The sequence below is a fragment of the Pleurodeles waltl genome, chromosome 4_1, assembly GCF_031143425.1.
Source record: "Pleurodeles waltl isolate 20211129_DDA chromosome 4_1, aPleWal1.hap1.20221129, whole genome shotgun sequence".
In the NCBI taxonomy this organism is placed as follows: Eukaryota; Metazoa; Chordata; class Amphibia; order Caudata; family Salamandridae; genus Pleurodeles; species Pleurodeles waltl.
Window position 1 is genome coordinate 859,213,300 of NC_090442.1, and position 20,730 is coordinate 859,234,029.

General features: G+C 45.4%; 1 protein-coding gene across 1 annotated transcript in view; it reads left to right on the forward strand.

Moving 5' to 3' along the window:
• OTOGL (otogelin like) overlaps nucleotides 1-20,730 on the forward strand; it is a 1,080,166-nt gene that overhangs the window by 444,356 nt on the left and 615,080 nt on the right. The window contains exon 20 of the mRNA XM_069227564.1: nucleotides 12,644-12,696. Coding sequence (XP_069083665.1) covers nucleotides 12,644-12,696 — 53 coding nt within the window. The remainder of the gene's footprint in view (nucleotides 1-12,643; nucleotides 12,697-20,730) is intronic.

The window sequence follows — 20,730 nt, forward strand, 5'->3', positions numbered from 1 at the left end:
CAAATTAAAGCAAGCCGATTTTAAAAGGCAAGTCCATGAGCCAATGTAAGTGACTGACGTGACATGGGCGTGGTTTGAAGCCCAAAGAGAGATTACAGAATGGACGGAGCGCTTTCCGCTCGCCCATAAAAAGGAAAGTCCGCCGTAGAGAGTTGTCTTTACTGCTACTGGTTATATTAGCTTGTAAGAATAAAAGGAATACAACTGAAAAATATATTTATTTCTAGTCTAGTTATTAAAAATAAGACAATACAATAAAGGGGTTAAAGATGCTAGCAAAGCTATGGGGCAAGGTGAGGTATAGGAGGTAAGTTAGCTTTACTGTTTAGTCTGGCTTAGAGAAGGATACACAAAGGCACTTTCCTTGCGCTCCGGTTGGGTTTTAGATATTGTCTGCTCTCCAGCAATCTCGAAAAGGAATGGTGTAATGACCTTGATCTCCAAAAATTCAGATCTTTCGATTATCACGTTAGAGGTGGATAACAATGTCCGATGGTTGATTACAAGCCTCCAGAGCTGCTCTACAGAATTCTGTGCAGTAAACATCTATGTCCCCACCGGAGACTACACTAAATTCTAGGACAGCTTATTTGCAAACCTCTCACTCCACCCCCACCCAATGCACGGATTGTACTAGGTGGCAACTTCAACCTGCCGATGGGCGCCACCTTAGACTGACCATCTGCCTTTAGCTATAGAACCTCCAAGACCCACAAAGCAATGCATTGTCTTTGTACAGCTCACCATCTAACCAATGTCTGGAGACTGCCTAACCCCTCAAGAAGCAACTTCACCGTCTTCTCCCCACCACAAAAATACTTTCTCAAGTATCATTTAGCGACTGGTCAACCACTCTCTACTTCACAACACATTCTCAGCATCCATAGCATTCATCACAATTTCAGACCATGCAGCTATTTAAATAACCCTACAGATCCTCCCCATTAAATTTAAAGGGCAAATTTGCCACATGAGCACAGGTTCTGGAAGATGATGACACTGTATATGAACTACGCAAAGAACCAGCCTGCTCATAAAAGATAACGAAGACTCAACATCTTCCCCAATAATACTGTGGGACACCCTGAAATGTTTCTTCAGAGGTCAAGTCAGAAGCAGCATGTCCAGGAAAAATAAAATAATTAAAGCACCAGTAGATAAGTTAATTTCCTAGAACAAGGCCAAAGAATTGGTATATAGGTGAAGCAAAGTAAATGCTCTAATCTATGGGTAAATGCTTGGAAGGGCAAAAAATAGTTTTACTTAATAAAGGCTGGTTGATCACTATCGGCGTACTTGAAGTTGAAACTCAATTCCCGTCACACCCGGATTATCAAAGATAACGAGGGTAAATTACAAACATCAACGGATGCAATACTGAAAGTCTTCAGAACATTTTATACCAAACTATACACCCCATCAGTTACTCCCTCCCAGGAGGCCTGTCTAGATTTCCTCCATAACCTCCCAATAAACCACATTTCTGTCAGTGAGCACCTGTCCTCAAATTGCCCAATCAGCAGAGATGAGATTAGACTTGCTATAAAAAGTATCCCAGAAGGTAAAGCACCAGGACCAGACTGTCTACCCATTGACTTCCATAAAACCTTTGCTCCCATGATTATAGAACCACTGGAGTCAGCCCTGAGCTATTTTACTACCTCTGGTTCTTTGTCGGAGTCTGCCTTTGAGGCCAACATTGTGGTAATCCCCAACGATAGGAAAGACAACTTTGACTCTAAAAACTTTGGACCCATCTCCCTCATAAACATGGAGGTGAAGATTTATGCCAAAATCCTCACCAAACACCTTGCCCCCCTGAAACCCAAATTGGTCCACCTCACTGAGACAGGCTATATCAAAGACTGTCTCGCCTATGACAACATTTGCTTATTGTTAGAAATGGGGTCTTTGGTTGACAGTCAGTTTGCACTTTGTCCAAGCCGAGACCCTTACTCTAGTCAGGGTAAGCGAGTTACACTCCTCAGACAATCCCTGCTCAGCCTCTTGGTAGCTTGGCACAAACAGAGAGGCTTATCTCAGAGGCAATGTGTAAAGTAAGTGTACCAACACATACAGTAACATATTGACAACGCCACAAAAGCACTCAACACCAGTTTAGAAAAATAGCCAATATTTATCTGAGTAAAACAAGACCAAAAACCACAAAAATCCAACATACACAAGCAAAGTAATGAATTTTCAAAGATTAAACTTCAATATAGCGCTTAGAAACACAAGTGCTTCAATTTGGTGTTCTCACAGCATTGTGACAGTCGTTCCCAACAATCCGATGGCAATAGTGCCAGTCACGGAGTCACACAGACCCCCAGGTACAGTACCTTTTGAAAGTGAAGAAACAAGCCAGTGCATGAAGTTAGTGAAGCGATGTGTTGCTGGATCTCGTGCGGCGTTGGTTCCGATGCTGCGGAGTAGAGGAGATGAGGCGGCATCGGTGCGAAGGGTTGGTTCCTTACGCTCCGGTGGGGTAAATGTCTGGCAGGTCAGGATGTGGTGGGGTGACATCACGGGGTCACGCCACGGGGCTGTAGGCACCATAGTGGAGTTGGGGGTCACGAACAATGGTGACACGGCACTCGAGACTCACAAAGTCATGGGGTATCAGCAGCTGCCGCTGCGTTAGGCCTGCGATGTCGGTCAGTGTCGTCACAGTCCAGTGGGGACCACAGATTCACTTGCAGGTGGCATCACGAGGTCAGGCAGTGGTGTCAGTCTGGGCATTGTCCGAAGTCGGTGCACTTGGTTTTTCTTGGTTTTTCACCAGCTCTCACTCCCAAGGGCCCAGAAACTGGCATAGGCACCACCTGGTGAGTTAGGGTCCACAGCAAGTGAACCCAAAGGCTGGTAGGTGAAGTCTTTACTGTCCCTGAGACTTCTTAATTGGAGGCAAGCTCAGTCCAAGCCCTCGGAGAAACTTCACAAGTAAGATACACAGCAAAGTCCAATCTTCTTCCTCTCTAAAGCAGAAGCAGCAACTGTGGGGCAACCCAGCAAAGCACACACAGCAGAGGGGCAGTACTCTTCCTCCATTTCTTCAGCTCTTCTCCTTGGCAGAGGTTCCTCTTATTCCAGAAAGGTTCTAAAAGTCTGGGGATTGATGAAAAATAAAACATGAAATATAGACTACTATAGAAGGTCACTGATAAGGACAGAATTGTAGCAGTATATGATCTTGAATTGCACTTAGTAGATATGATTATGAATTTGACCATTCTAAAAAAGATACACCTATATACACATTTTTCTTTTCAAATAAAATATTTTTAATGTATAATTTGTGTTGCCTTTGAATTAATATACTACAGATCCCATAATGCCTCATAATGGATGCTGTGACTCTTTAGTATGAAGGCCAACAGAGTGAAAGGACTACTCACTAACTTTGACAAAGACCGCTTTGGTCGAAACGCGTTGGTTCATTGCACTTTCAGTCATAAAGGAATTGCTACGTTCATGGAGTGCGGTGCGATTCTTTTTGTTGGAAATGTGTGTATATATATATATATATATATATATATATATACACATCTGATAGAGACTTTTAGCTGCAGATTCTTTACCTTTGAATTTTCCCCCAGGCGTCAGACTGGATATGGAGATTTTGTTTTCGAGCAATACCCTTGCAAGCTAGTAGGTGGCGTCATTGGCATCGTAGTCGCCGTGATAACGTCGGGAGTAGTACATAGATGCCCCCTCAGTGCAGTGACGTCAGTTCTTTTCTTTCTGCACCACGCACTGATCCGAAGAGAGCAATTTTTGACCGACTTCGACTCTTTTAGCAAGTTTTTGTGATTTTTGGTGCGTCAAGGGATGTCCCCAAAGACCAGCTTCAAACCGTGCGAGGACTGGCACTGCATGATATCGGTGATGGATCCGCATTGCGTCTGTTTGTGGTGCTTGGAGCATGACCACGACCCGAAGTCGTGCTCTGAGTGCCGGGCCATGCACCCGAAGGCCTTGAGAGAGCGGTCCCTCAAGCGTATGGTGGCCCAGCACTTGACTTCACATAGGTCCCTTTCTCGCTCGAGGGGAAGTTCTCGAGACCAGTCGTAGAGCCACCACCACTGGTCTTCTTCAAAGTCTTCGGGTCAAGGTGAGAAGAAGTCGAAGAAATCCTGTCATCCTTCAACTTCACCCCCTCGATTGGCTGATGCGACATGGGAGGAGCGTCGATGCTCGAGGCCTCTGTCTTCGGAGCCTGCTTTTGGGTCCGCCCGGCGCCTCTCCGAGTTTCTGGGTTCCGGGGCGACCCCAGCCCAATTGAAAGAATTTTATGAGGCCATGCGCCTCATTTTTGGGCAGTCCAACCCGCTTCGGCCTCTTCGTACCCAAGGGGTTCAGTTGGGGGACCTTAGGGTTCCACATATGCAGCTCCGGCCACTGAGGTCGCCTCTGGATCTACTTTTCAGATCCGCACCGATGCCGGTCGTACCATCGAGACCTTCTCCGGCACCGGTTCGCTTGCCCACCATCGACGTCAACTCGATGCTGATCCCCGACGACTCAGAGTTGGACCAGCATCGCCCGCCGCTGCCTCCTTCTTCGATAGGGCCTATTCATCCCATGTTGGATTCTTGTTCTTATGGGCTCGAATTTGGGGAAGAATTGGAGGAGTCCCTGGACCGTTATAAATACCAGGATGACCCTAACTTGGACTGGGCACAGGAGTTGGGCAAGACCAGTGGTCTGGATACCTCTCCAGACGCTGGCATGCTGTCTTCTCCTACCGTGTCAAAGGCGGAGGGAGCAACTTATTCCATGGTAGTCAGTAGGGCGGCTGAGGTCCTCGGCCTTGAGATGCCTACTGTTCAGGTCAGGTCTAATCTGCTGACGGAGGTGCTTCAACCAGGGGCTTACACATCCTAGCCTCTTCTTCCATTCAATGAAGCCTTCACTAATGTCCTTTTTGGTACTTGGTTCAGACCCAACACAGGGGCTCCTGTAAACAGGACAATCGCACGCCACCATTGGCCCGCCCCAAACGTCCCTAAATTCCTGTCCCAACACCTCACAGTTGAAAGCCTTGTTATCCAGGCATCCTCAAGCGCATTCCCTTCTGCACTTCCAGATAGGGAATCAAAAAGGCTGGAACAATTTGGAAAGAAGATGTTTTCTTCCTCCAGTCTCGCGCTGAGGTCAGTGAACACCGGATGTCTTTTGGGCCATTATACTCACACGTACAAGTTCTGCCGCAGATACTAGAGGAGTCCCGTGCTATCATCTTCCAAGCTGTCACCGATGGGAAAGACGCAGCAGAGTTCACTATCCGATGTGGGCTAGACACAGCTGACTCTCTGGGTAGACCAGTTGCGACAACAGTGTCCTTGAGGCGCCACGCCTGGTTACGTACATCTGGTTTCTCAGGGGATGTCCAAGAGACTCTTATGGACATGCCCTTTGATGGCTTCTGTCTATTTGGAGGCAAGGCGGACTCGGCGCTGGAAAGGTTCAAGGGCTCCCAGACTACGGATTGGTCCCGCAGCCTTTCCACTGCCTCTCATCCCCAACAGTCTGCCTTTTGCACCTTTTGTGGCCACAGAAGTGGGTCCCTGTCGCATCACTTTCCCAGCCATTGTGACACCCATGCTGTTCAGCTGCTCCTTGGATGGGGATGCGGAATCTCACGTGGTCGTGGGACAAGGAACCAGAGGTTTGCTCATTCCACCCTGAACTTGCTGCAGCCTCCAAACCCTCCTACTCCGTCCCCTCAGTCTGGTCCTGTTGGCGGCAGGATTCGCCATCACCTGCCCCACTGGGAATCCATTACTACTGACAGGTAGGTTTTGCAGATCAATTGAAGGGGCTACTCCTGCCCCTTTGAATCTGCCCCACAAGCCATGCCTTCATCATTCAGCCGTATACCGGAGGATCATATGGCACTTCTCCACCAAGAAGTCGCAGCTCTCTTGGACAAGGGAACCATAGAGAGGGTCCCTGCGCCAGAAGTAGGTTGTGCTTGTTATTCCCGCTACTTTCTGGTGGCCAAAAAAGACAAGGGCTAACGTCCTATCCTACACCTTCGGGCCCTCAATCTCTTTCTCAAGAAGGAGAAATTCAAAATGTTCACCCTGGCTCAGGTCCTGTCTGCCTTGAACCCAGAAGACTAGATGGTAGCGTTGGACTTGCAGGATGGTTATTTTCATATTCCGATCCAGCCTTCCCACAGACGTTACCTACGAATCGTGGTAGGTCATGAGCACTTTCAATCTACCATGCTCTCCTTCTGCCTTACAAGCACCCCTCAGGTGTTCACAAAAGTTATGACTGTAGTTGTTGCTCATCTGCGGAGGTTGGGGGTTTCCGTCTTCCCCTACCTTGACGACTGACTGTTTAAGGCAAACTCGCTCCAGAAAGTAAACTCCCAACTTCAGACTATGGTGAACTTCCTGCACACTCTGGGGTTCACTATAAATGTCTCGAAGTCACACCTGACTCTCTCAGATGCTCCCTTTCATCAGAGCTGTTCTGGACACAGTGCAGTTTTGGGCCTATCCTCCCGAAAAGCAAGTCCAGGATATTCAGGCTATGATTGCGATATTTCAGCCTTTGTCCTGGGTTTTGGTGAGATTGACTTGGAGGCTACTGGGCCTCATGGCCTCCTGCATCCTGCTAGTGACACATGCCAGATGGCATATGCGGGCTCTGCAGTGAGACTTGAAGCTCCAGTGGGCGAAGCACCAGGGAAATCTCTCCGACATGGTCCAGATCTCAGACTGTGAAAGACCTGTAGTGGTGACTTTCGAATTGGCATTGGGTCAACAGCAGATCCCTCTCCCTTCCCCAGCCAGATCTATCCATAGTAAAAGACGTGTCACTTCTGGGTGGTGCAGCCACATGGAGAGGTGGAGCTCAGAGGCCTCCGGTCTCAGGCGCAGCCTGGGCTTCATTTCAATCTTCTGGAGCTCTGGGCGATCAGACTTGTGTTGAAAGCATTTCTTCCCTCACTAAAAGGGAAAGTAGTGCTAGTGTTCACGGACAAAACTACCGCCATGTGGTACTGCAACAAACAGGGCAGAGTAGGATCATGGACCCTTTGTCAGGAGGTGCTACGCCTCTGGATATGGCTGGTACACCAAGACATCACCCTGGTGGGTCAACATCTGGCAGGCTCTCTGAACACCAGACCAGACAAACTGTCAATGCATAGCCGATCACGAATGGCATCTACATCCGGAGGTGGCGCAAGGTCCCTTTCACCAGTGGGGAGAGCCTTGTTTAGATCTGTTCGCCTCCACAGAGAACATGCATTGGAATTTCCAAGGCAGCACTCGTTCGGAGACGCTTCTTGTCTTGAGTGGAACTCTCGCCTCCTTTATGCCTGTCTGCCTATATCACTTCTGTTCAGAGTTCTCAAGAAGATCAAGAACAACAGGCCCCAAGTAATCTTGGTGGCTCCGGACTGGGCACTAGAGTATGGTATCCAGAGCTATTGAGCATGGCCACCGATCCTCCACTCAAACTGCCCCTTCGAGAGGATCTTCTGTCGCAGCAGCAGGGGACTGTTCTCCACCCGAACCTGTCCAATCTCCGCCTTCATGCTTGGAGATTGAGCAGTGGCAGTTGACGGCTTTTGATCTTCCACCCGAAGTCTGTGATGTAATCTTGGCAGCCAGGTGTCCCTCCACCAAATCGGAATATGCCTGTCTTTGGCATAAATTTGTGGCATGGTGTACCAACAAATCTGTTGATCCCCTCTATGCTCCTCTTTCTATGGTTATTTTGTTCATTCTTTCTTTGGCCCAGCAGGGCTCTGCTTTAGGTATCCTTAAAGGTTATTTATCAGCTATCTCAGCCTCTCTTAGGTTGCCTGATCAGCCTTCACTCCTTAAAGTCTCCTATTGTTAGTAGATTCCTTAAAGGTCTCACCCATTTGTATCCTCCCACTCTGTTTATCATGCCTCAGTGGGACCTCAATCTTGTCCTTACTTACTTAATGTGTACTCCATTTGAGCCGATGCACAATTGTCCCCTACAGCTCCTTACTTTCAAAATTGTTTTTCTTGTTGCCATCACTTCTGCTCGCAGAGTGAGTGAACTTCAGGCTCTGTCTTCTAAGCCCCCATTTTTGTCTGTGCACCCTGACAAAGTGGTGTTACGCACTAAGGCTTCCTTGCTTCCCAAAATCATTACACCTTTTCATGTAGACCAGTCCATCACTTTGCCTAGTTTTTACTCACCTCCACATCCTTCTAATGAGGAGGAGAGACTCCACTGCCTGGATCCAAAAAGAGCGTTGGCGTTCCATCTCAATCGCACTAAAGATTTCCGGGTGGACGATCAATTCTTTGTTGGATATGTAGGTGCGAAGAAAGGGAAAGCGTGCAAAAAAGTACGATCGCATGATGGGTACTTCTTTGCATCAAAATCTCCTACGCTTTGTCAAAGAAGCAACCCCCAGAGGGCTTGCGTGCTCATTCCACCAGAGCAATGCTGCTTCCACAGCATTAGCATGCGGAGTTCCTGTCCTGGATATCTGCCAGGCAGCTACATGGGCATCCTTGCACACATTTCCAAACATTACTGCCTAAACAGTCAGGTCCATAGGGATGGCTACTTTGGTCATTTGGTCCTGCAGGACTTTCTAGTATGATCTTGGTTCTCAATCCACCTCAGAGGATGGCATTGCTTGGGTATTTTTCCTAAGGTAAGGAATCTGCATCTAGAAGTCTCTATCAGATGTACAAGTTACCTACCTTCGGTAATGCTATATATGTTAGAGAAATATTCTAGTTGCAGATTCCTTACACACCCACCCATTCTCCCCACTTGCGAACTGATTTCTAGAGACATGGCTCCTTACTCAGGGCCTTAGCTCTAGCACACAAATTTCCGTGTTCTTCTCGGCTCTGCGTTTTGGCGTGGAATATCGTGAAAAGAAACTGATGTCACTGAGCTGAGGAGGCATCTATGTACTGCTCCTGATGTCATCATTGCGATTACGACGTCAGCGACGCCCGTGGAATCGATCAACGCCACCTACTGACGCGCAAGGTTATTGCTCGAAGAAAAAATCTCCGGATCCACTGACACCTGGGGTAAAATGAATCTGCAACTAGAATATGTCTCTACCAGATTTATTGTCATCAAAGGTAAGTAACTTGTACGTGTGTGTATATATATGTATATAAATACATATATATATATATATATATATATATATATATATATATATATATATATATATATATATATATATATATATATATATGATCAGACTATTTTCTTTTAAATGTGAAGTGGGCCTCAGGGCCCCTCTCCCCGACCCTTGCTCGGTCTTGAAAACCCCATTCCCTGGAACCTGCATTATTTCAAGGTGGGTGTCCAGGTGCCCACCCAGGGCACCCACCATCCACAGCATTGGGGGTCTTGAGGGAAGCCCCAGCCAGCTCCCCGCATGTTGTGAAAGACAGCATTTCTCCTGCAGGCAGGAAGCCCATAGGAAGCAGCTACTTAAGCTGCTCCCTCTGGGTGGGAGCCTTCTCTTGATCAGCTCCACCAATGCAAGGCAGCCTCCTCTATCCCAGCCATCAAGAACCCCTTGGGTCACCTCCGCATGCATCCCCAGGGGATCACGGATGCCTTTGTGGAGTACTGTAGCCACCTCTATTCCTCAGAGATGGTGACTGATACCACTCATCCACCACTTCCTGGATGCAGTCACTCTCTCTTAGCTGAATGAGGACAGCAGGGGAATGCTTTCAGGACCAATCACCAAGCAGGAGATCTCGCAGGTTATCTCCGCTGCTCCTTAAAGCAAGGCTCCCAGGGAGGACATATGGAGACGCAGCAAAATGCCTTGTGGTGGCCCATGCTGAAAAGGAATCGATGGGCAGCCTCTGCCGAGATGGAAGGGATGGACGGCATTGGCCCAATTTCCATCAAGCCCCTCATCAGAGTTCTCCCCAAACTGGGCAGGGACCCGCTATCCTGTGACAGCTACCACACTTCTCGCTCCAGGATAGAAATGTTAAGATCCTGGCCAGTTTCCTGACTTCTTGGCTCAAGAAAGTCATACTCACTCTTATACATCCACTTAGGTTGGCTTTGTTAAGGGACGGTCCTCTTGCAACAACCTACGTACCCTGATTCACATCCTCTGGCTTGTGAAAAACCTATCAGATGAGGGACTGGTCCTCTCCCTTGAGAAGGTGGTCAACTGCATAGAGTGGTAGCATCTCGTTGTGGTCCTCCGCTGGTTCGGTTATGGGAATGGCTTTATTTTCAGGGTCCAGTTGCTATTTTGCAACACATTGGTGCTATTGGATTGAGGGAAATTCCTTTCCACTCCCTTCCAGATCAGGTGAGGGATGTATCAGGGGTGTCCTCTCTCACTGCTTCCCTTTCTCCTAGCCATGTAGCCCTTAGCTGTGGCTGTCCATCAATCACCAGGGATCATGGGCATCCTGACCGCGGGAGGTCTCCCTCTGTCCTCCTTTATGTAGATGATATTCTGCTCCCATTTACAAACTTCCCTCAATCCCTTCCAACTCGTTTTACCCTCCTAGATGACTCTGTGCCGACAATGGGCTAAAGGATCAACAGGAGAAGGGAGAGCCCCTCCTCCTCTCCTTCTCTATGATGATGGCCACCATCGGGGGTTACCAATGCTCCTGGACACCGTCCCGCCTCATATACCTTGGAATTTTTGTCAACAGGGGGTTGAAACGCATGACGTTGGACAATCTTGAGCCCCTGCTGGTGTGGACTCAGGCAGGCTTTTTCAATGAATGCATCTTAATATCTCCCTTTGGTGGCGTGTCAATGCAGCAAAAATGGTTACCTTCACCAGGGGTGTGTTGCCCTTTCAGGTCCCACTCTTTTTCCTTCGCTCCTTGGACAGTCTTATCATGGGGCTTCATCTGATGCTTATGTGGCCGTGACTGGTGATCTCCAAACTGGTCGCCCATAGGAGGTACGGCGCGCTAGGTTTTACCTCAGTGGATCATTTTGCTTTGTTGTTTCACTTGGTGCAACTTGCCTATATGCAGAGGGAAGTGATGAACCCCTCCTTTTGGGTTCTGATAGAATGGGACCTCTCCAGTAGCCCATCTGGCCTTTCCCCACTTTATATGTACGGCTCCCTCAAGGCACACTCTACTAAACCCATGCTCTGGATGATGGATGTCCCTTGGAGGCAGATGCACATCCTTTATTCTGTGAACCTACATGCCGTGGCCACACTGTGGCAGAATGCCGGCATCTGCATATGGTGTTTCTTGCCATACTGGCCTGAATGTAGGTGGGTGGGCATAGATACCCTCTCCCACTTATTTCTGATGGCTGTCTGAAGCCCTTCGTGGCCCTTAGTGATGAATTTAAGCTTCCTATGCACCAGTATTGGCGGTATTTATAACTCTGCCATTGTCTTGGTAGCTGTTTTTGGGGCACCGCTGTGGAACCTGGGGTCCTCATCTGTTTCGGCTTTCTTCCAGGTGTGGGCCATTATCGTGGAGTGATGTTGGGTCTATACAGTCTGATAATATGCCACAAATACTCCTTGCACCAATTGTGCCAGTTGAGGACTTCGTGGCAGGCATGCTACAGGTGAATTATGATGAGGAGGACTGGACCAAGATCCTGGAGAGCTTGCACAGTGGCATATGATACACCGGAATGAAGTTTTGTCTCCTCAAAAGGGTGCAGGATTGGTACTGGACACCCTCCAAGTTGAAATGCATTGACCTCCTCCACACGCTGTTGGCAGTGTGCCCTCCCAGGCTGCGATATTTCACACATCATGTATAACTGTTCGGAACCTCACGGATATGGGCGGAGGTGGAAGCAACACTAGTCAAACGCGACTACTTACCTCCCCATTCTCCTGCCCCATCAAGCTTTTACATGACCTCACAAAGGTCCCAGATGTCTCATCATGAGGGTTGGTTCTTTACCACAACCTTGATGCCAGAAAGCTGTGTATCCTCTGACACTGCCACTCCTCCTATATACCAATGCATGGGGACTGGCTGACAGAAGTGGTTAAAATAGCATCCTATGAGCGGCTCATTTATTTGCTCAATGATAAACTGGATGTCTTTCTGCAGATATGGGCCCCATCCCTTGCTGCTGATGTGTGACTGGTCAGGGGACAGTCACCTGAGGGTGTCCTGGCACTTAGGCTGAGTCCAGGGAGGTCATCACTGCTGTTGTAGCTCCAAGGAGGGGAACTGGGGATCTTATCCATCCCCGTCTTCCTCCGCCACCATACCACCAGGGTTTCCCCTCAACCCCCCATCTACACTCTTTCCTCTCCCGCCTCACTCACTTTCTGGGCTGTTTACTTCCCTCTCTTGTTACCCTTTATATTGGCTACTAGATTTGAAGTGCTGGGATTTCAGACAGAATGTTTTCCGATTACGGCTCAGCTGAGCCTATGTTCTGTACTGTTTGTGTTGAAAATCTTAAAATAAAGACTGCAAAAAAAAGAAAAACAAGTTTTAGTTTCTTCCATCTCATAACAGAATGTATTTTTAAGGTATTTCTTATGAGCCATACCTACATATTGTCCAGCATGATTGAGCAGCTAAAGGGTTATGGAGGAAGACAATGAATATGTTCTTAATTACGTTACTGTTCTTTTAATTGTATATACTTGAATAAGGCTCTTTTTTCTTTTTCCTAGCCAGTGTTTGAATGGAACAATGAAGTGTACTGAAACTGCTACTCCAATTTCAGGTAAATTTGAGAGAGGCATGTAATCATTTTTTTGGTGTAGTATTAGGAACGTTATAAATGCCATCAACATCTCACTGGTAAATAGTAAAAAGAAAAGTAATGGTCTGTAATAACACAACTACGACAATCAAATCACAAACACAGTTAAAATAAGGTACAAGGAAATGGCAGAAATCTAGTCAATAACAACAGGATAAACTAATGACCCATGTATTTGTTTATAAAGTATAGAATAGGTATAATGATACACATTGAACTAAAGAACCTTTCCAGACAAAGGACACCTTGAAATGGAAAATTCCTTTGTAAGAAAGTGAGTAATTAATTGGGGTGGATGGTAGTCTGCCACAAGTAATATGGTCACTGACTTGTTAGACTCAACAGAAGCTTTTTGTAAGTTAAATCAGAGTTCAACCTGTAATAGCTATTACACAGAGCAGACAGGCTTAACTTAGGCAATCCTTCACCCTAGGTTTTCCTGTTGAATCGCCTAAACCATTGTTCCTTCACTGGCAGCAGTTTTCACTCCTTATTAAGGTCAAGCACTGGCAGGGCAGTTGCTGACTGGCTAATGCAAATTAGCCTCCAGGAGCTTCGGGCAGGGAATAGTACCATTCTACAAGTTACCTTTTCCTAAATATTTATTAAAAGTCTAACTTCACCATTCAATTCGATTTTTAGCAAATATAGAAAATAGTGGTTTAATAATTTCTCTAGCTTGACCAACATTCAAGATAGCAAAACAAATAGACTAATCTGCACTCTAGTATTCTCATAAGACTGGCAAGGTTGTCACAGTGGTAACACAGCAATATTACATTTTGACATCCCCTACTTTTAAACACTAGGTAGTCTAACTTGTGGGCTGCAAGGTTTACTTAGGGTTGACTTATTAATCTTTAAAAGGGTTTCCATCTGTCAGAGACGGTTCTTTTAACAGGTGTCTCTGCAGGGTTTCCTGCTGTCAGGCTACTTACAGGGGTAAGCCTGAAGCCATGTTTTCTTTTGTCACGTTACTGGATGGCACAATAAGTGCTGCAGTCCACATATCACAATTAACATTTGATGCCACAGGTGTATTTCCACACCATATACTTTTGACTAATAGAAAGGTTAAATTAGCCAATTTTGTCATATTTTAGGTGTCAGAGCACATACACTTGGGCCTAGATAGTGGTATGAATGATAATTTTATTATTCGATTAGGAAAAACCATTGCAATATAAATCAAACGTAATACAAATATAAAAATTAACACTTGACAATAAAACAAGTTAAAAAAAAGCTAAACAGCTAAAAATAATTTCTAACCAACATAAACGTTTAAGTTCAATCTTTAAGAGCTAACCTGCAGCAATTTTCCCAAGTCTGCTTTGTTCAATTTCTTACGGAGCAGTTGCAAAAATTTTACCCCTTACAGAAAAATAAAATTGACTCGCCCTTAAGCCAAATTATTACCGCCGGTCTACATGAGCTGATATTATTAGCTATAAAATTTACGTTTTAACAATTTTCTTCTTTCCAGACCTACAGCGGGACAAATATAAAAGGCATGCAGCAAAGATTCATGATTATAGCTGCATAGGGTGCAGTTTTGGTTGATATGCTGGCGTTTCCAGGAAGGGCAATCTTCTTTGGTGTCAAAAAAACCCAGCCAATATAGCAGGAATTGATGTTTGGTGTGAACAGAAAAGTGGTTGGCCAAGTACCCCTGTGGGGACAATGTCGAGTAGGACCCCAGGGCTGCCCACGCATGCTGTAATTTGGCCAGAATTGTCTGTGATGAGCGAGAGTGAGTGAACAGTAATGTTAACTAATCTGTTAAATTCTGCATTCCCAATGTTACGTTTCCATACTTCTTCCATACCCAGGCTAATGATAACCTGGCTTAGATGGCTTCCCCATGATCCTTTCATATTACTAAGTTGCTGCGCCTGCACTTCTTGCCAGTAGGAGTAGAGTATGGAAGAATCCTCTGCCGCACGTAACTTCCATGATGCTTTAAGAAAGGCACCCTGATGCTGGAAACTTTGATTTTTTAAGCCCATCTCCAGTCTAACCTGTGCCGGGGTGGCACTTTTTGGGATGTTAAAAACGGGCTTGTATGTTTTAACCTGACTGTTATTTAGAGCATCAATCTCGCTGCCCTTCAATATTTCGGACACGTATGAGATGGCTGGAAGCAGCTGCGCAGACATGATTTTTAATAAATGGGACCAGTTTGAGCAATCCAGCTTCTTTTTGAGCAGGTGAAAGCTATATGTTAGTGAATTGGCCTTTGCCTTCATCGACTGTAGTTGGCGCTTCCATTTCAGGCGTGGTTCAAAATGGACTCCTAGATATTTGTACGACTGCACCATCTCTACTTTTTTCTCTCCCAGGTACCAATTAAATTGTTTATAATTAGCCACAAGGAACCTAATCAGTTTAGTTTTATCCAAATTAATTTCTAGGCCTTGCTCGGCCAACGATGTTAAGTGCTGATAGAATTTGTTGCAAACCTTGGGAGTATGGCTCAGCAGGATGATGTCATCTGCATATTGTAAGCACCCAATTTTTTCTTAACCCAATGCTGGGGGAAGGCTATTCACTTGTGCTAATATGCAAGCAAGGTCCGCCAGATATAGGTTAAAGAGAGTTGGTGCCAGAACACAACCTTGCTTTAGCCAGATTTTATAGGTATTCTACTTGTTAATTTTGAACGGACTTTTAATTATAATCTGGACTCAGGTATCAGTGTAGAGATCGATAATGGCCCTCAGAAGGTTGTTGGGAATACCCCATTTAGCCAGCTTAGCCCACAACCTTTCCCTGGGAACCCGGTCAAAGGCTGATTTGAGGTCAATAAAACATGCATAGAGGCCCAGCTTCTTGCGACTGGCTTTTTCCACTATAAGGGAAAGTGCAATTAAATTTGATGACGTTCCCATGCCTGCCCTAAAACCTGTTTGAATCCTCTGGAGTAGCTTGTTTTCATCAGCCCAGGTTTGAAGATGCTGCAGCAAACAAGACCCATATAGCTTGGCTTCTACATCAGTAAGGGCTAATAGCCTATAATTTGAAGGCAGAGTGGGATTTCCGCTTTTATAGATGGTGTGTATTATACTGCCTCTCCAAGATTCTGGGATCAGGTTGAAGTGGGCGATAGAATTGAAGAGTGGCAGAAAGTATTGTGCCCAACATTCTGCATCAGCTTTGAAGATTGCATTCGGAAGTCCATTTGGTCCAGCTGCCCCTTTGGACTTCAGTTTCTTGATCAGAGTGACTAGTTGTGGTAGTTCCCAAACTGGCTTTTGATCATCCTTTTCGGCGGTATCTAAGGTCCTACCCTTGGCTTGGAGATTTAGCAATTGATTATTACTTGTCGATGGTTCGGACCCCATCACTATGGGAAGAAGCCTGGCTCTGCCTTTTGACGGCTTGGTTGTCAGCCCATACAGACTACTGACACAGCTCACCCAGGCTGCTTGAGTTATCCCACAATTGTGGTGCCTGCTTTTCCCCACTGCCAGATCACTCACTAACCCCCAAAAGTGCTTGCTGTTTGACATTCGGCTTGCCCATAATAATTTGGACCATGCATATTCCTGATAGCTTTTTTTTGTGGACCAACACTCAAGACGAAACTTTTTTTTCAATGTCCATTAAATGTGATTTTCTTTGCCTTCTTCCTGTTGGAACGCTTTTACAGTTTTCCTGGTTTGACGCGCAATTTGTAATTTCTGGTTGCGCAAAGCTTTGTTGAACCACGGTTGACTAATACGGTCCCTGTTGGGTACATAGGATGATCCCTGGAGGGTTGAGTTAGAGGAGGCCAGGAATTTTACCAACAAGCTGCAATATAGCACGGCACAGTCTTTGTTCCAATCCACGTTGAGGGTCGGCTCCTTTTGTTGCATATCCGCAAGAGTTTTTCTTTCTCCCAGGGTGCCAGCCGTCTGGTACACCTCATCGATCACTGATGATATCCCTTTCTCACGCCATTTCCATCTTTTATGATTAAACAACTCTGGAGGACTTATTAAATCATTCGAGGGCTGTAGCAACTCAGGTTTATATTCTAGTTCCAATGTTTGTGGAAAGTGATCGCTCTCAGCTCTGCACTTAATTTGAAAATTCCTTACCAGGGCCCTAGCAGAGGAATTTATGAAGGTGTAATCAATGGTTGAACTTTTTTTCCCACTTACAAAGGTAATAGAGGCCGGAAAGTCCTTTTTGCTGTTTCGATATAGTAAGGATAGACTTAGTTTCTGTAGCCGATGTTCTTTGCTTTTCCTCCTTTTGGGGGCAATAGATTATGATTGAAATCGCCAGTAAGGATGAGTGTGGACTTCTGGTATTGTCTCAATATGGCTTTGATGAATTCACCCAGAGTTTCCTATTTCCCCCCATTAAGAACTTTTTTCAGGTGAATGTACACATTTATGAGGATTAGATCTAGTTGGCAGCACTGTGGTCTGCTAATGTGATCTTAGTTGCCTGGATCCAGTTTGACTCTATATCGATTGAGGTTTTGTGGTGTATAAGGGACATGGAAATCAGGGTCGCCAAGCCTCCCTTTGCATGGCCGTATTTGGTATTGGACCTTGCAGGAATGTATGAGGCGTCGTATCCGGACACTGAAATCAGCTCTGTGCTGCAGGTTTCTTGGAGTAGGATAATATCGTATTCCTGGAAAAAGGATTGTACTTCTTGATCATGTAAAAGCGTTTGAATACCACGGATGTTCCATGAACAAATTTTGACATATGGACTAACTGCACCCTGGTTCCTGACCTAGATAGTGGTGCTCAAGTGTGCAGAGTGAAAAAACCCAGCAGCATCAGTCCAAACAAACGTGGGGTGACCACACAAAAGTGGCTAGCTCTCACAGCCTTCCTTCAGTATCTTGTTTCAGTTTGTTAGGGCCATAGAGGGCAAGACATTAGTAGAGTAGATTTAGAGTTGATTTCATGTATTGTAGCCAGTGCACTTACTTCCCATAGCAGATGCATCTACATTTGTGGAGTGATTGAATGAAAGAATGAACAAATAGACATATTTATTTGGTGTAGCCATCAAACTTTGGGTGTTTTCTGATATGGTACTTTAAGGTACAGTGCATACAGTTACAAATATATTTTCAGATATTGGTAGAGGGGAGGTGATAGCTATGGTAGGATAGGCTGACTCAATAGTTGAGAGACTAGCAAAGTTTATACATCAATTTGTGCTGCAGAATGTTTGGTGGATGTGGAGATTATGTTTGTTCAGTTTATGAAACTCCACTGCATGTGTTTAATGTTGGGTGTATTTATCATGGGATCTACCAGATTATCTAGTTGTAGCTGAGGTTGTGGCCGTGATCCAGACATTAGTGGGAAGTCAAGATAGTAATTTCAGGATTGGAACAAAGGATTACTAAGGCTTCTCGCAGGTCTACATTGTTGTTTTATATTTATAGCTCTTATAAAGATTTGACATGTAATGTCTAGGTAGAATTAGGTTTGTTAGTGGAGCATGGCATTGGTGTCTCTCCTCACTACAGTAAGCAGTTGTCAAGGTGGTAAAAGGAAGGAACAGCACAGAGTTAGTGGAAGTAGTAGTGATGTGTGATCGTCATATCCAAAGAGGTAAGCTAGTTTTGATTCAAAGCTATGGGAATTTCTAGAGCACTTACCTGTAGTAACCGTTTCCCACAGTTTAGCTCCCATACTGGAGATCTATGGAATATTCCCATTAGGCAACGTACAGGGAAAAACGTTACCCACAAATGAGGTTATTCCATATATATGTGCAATGTTCCGAAATTAGTATCAAACTTGAATGAAAACAGCATCTCGTTCATGAACAAGGCTATTCATTGGATTAGACACGTTAGGGAGTGTGCTTCTATTATTCATTCTGATGTTATTTTTGCAAAGCGCCATTGAAGCAAGACATCCCATGTGGACACAGTTGAGCTAGTATTAGTAACACCTGACTTGGTCAATGGCCTGTTATCCATAGAGGCACGAAACCCACTACGGAACAAATCGAATATCATTCTTCAACAACATCGTCCATCTGGGGATTTCTCTGATGAGGTACCTGTGGCCACCCCGGGAAATGGGGTGGCAAATACGGGATCCTTTGATTTACCTTTTTCTATCCCAATGGCCCCTTCTTCGGCTATTCCTCGGAGGGTCTGTGAGACCTGGCCCAACCAGATTAAAATTCCAACCAAAAGGTTAAGCTCAAATACATTGGAATCTAATTGACTAAAAGAAGAACTAGCACAGCAAAATGCTGTTTTATTGTATGAGGGTGGATATTCATTAAAGAATAAGGAGGATGGTCTCCAGGAGTCATACCAGAGGGGTGGCCCTCTGGGAAAGAACTCAAGTATACAAGATGGCTTACTATCCTCTCCTTTAGTGTCCTGCTAGGGGGCTTCTAGTGATATTCATCTCAGACCTAGGCCCCTCCATTCCACTGTAATTTCTTGGAACATAGCTGTTTTACGAAACAAGATTGATGATCCAGATTGGGGTTCTCTTATTGATTTCTGTAGTATGTGTCTCTTCCAGGAGACATGGGCCACCACAAACATGTATAGGCAAGGGTTTGTATCATTTTGCAAAGAGGCCATCCCCTCTTCTGCAGGGAGGGCTGGAGGGGGTCTTATCACATGGATAAAGATTTCCAGGGTAAGGGAAGTGAAGGAAATCACTGTGAATTCACCTGACATTCTGGCGGTTTCAATCAAACCAAAATTGGGTCCTCTACTTTTGTGTATAAATCTTTACAATAGGCCAGGTCCTCCCAGTAAAAGTACAGAAACTATATCCTTGCTTAACACTCTCGTGGGTGAATTACCTCCTTCACATTATGTTATTTTAATGCTTTACTAGAGTCCAATTCTATTTTTGCAGAGCTAGCCCAGAATGAGGACAAAATATGGGCAATCCCATCCTTTTATACGTTGAGAAACCAGTTTAAATCTAATCCGAGGGTGCAGCAGGTTATCAAGCTAATGCTGCTTTATGGCCTATGGCCTGGTAACGGGTGTTTCCCCTTGGACATTCCAGCATGCTCTACTTTTTCTAGAGGGTCTTACAGTAGCTTGATTGACTATTTCCTTATCGATATCAGGATATGGCATGAAATCAAGAATATCAAAGTGGGAGACCATTGCTACTGTGATCATTTCCCCCTTTTTTTGGAGTGGGATAGGTGGTTTGCTGAGACCGATCCAATAAAGCAAGTCGAGAGAGACACGCCTGCCCTGGAGGTGGCCAGTAACCAGCATACATTAAGATGGGAGACTTTCATGAACAAAGGTGTCTTGGTAGCCCAAATGTCCGATCTGGTTTCGAGATATGCACTTCCCAATACCTATTCTTCCGATCAGACCATAGCTAAACACATCGAGTTTTTTGCTTCCCTGAAGGCTATTTTTCCTACAGGAAACAGGGGAAGGGGGAGGCCCAGATAAGCTAAATCAAATCCATGGTTTAACAATGCTTGCAGGAATGCCAAAAGTGGCCTACTGGAAGCACTAAAACAACGGGATAGACCTGCTGTAGCAATGGCAAGGCACGATTATGCGGATGCAATCAGGCTTAGTGAGGCGCAGTGGGCAGAGGAGGTATGGCAAGAATTGTTGGAAGTGGACAGGGATTCAAATACAAGGTGTTTTTGGACCCTGGTTTCAAATGAAGGAAGAATTTTGAGCCCCAGGCCTGATTTCCATATTCCCCCAAATACTTGGGTCACCTATTTGCTAATCTCTATAGCCAGGACTTTGACTCTTTAGTGGGTGCAGAGGAGGAGCCCAAAAAGTAGGAAAGGGTCCTGGGGTAGACGGGATTCCTTCTGATTTGTATAAGTCTGATCTGACATCATGGGGTCCTTATATTAACAAAGTTCTAATGCTATCTTGGAGAGTAAAATCTTTCCTCATTTATGGAAGGGTGCAATAATTGTCCCCATTTCTAAAAAGGGGGACAAATCGGCCCTGGGAAACTATAGACCGATTAGCCTTTTAGATAATCTCCCAAAAATGTTTTCTTT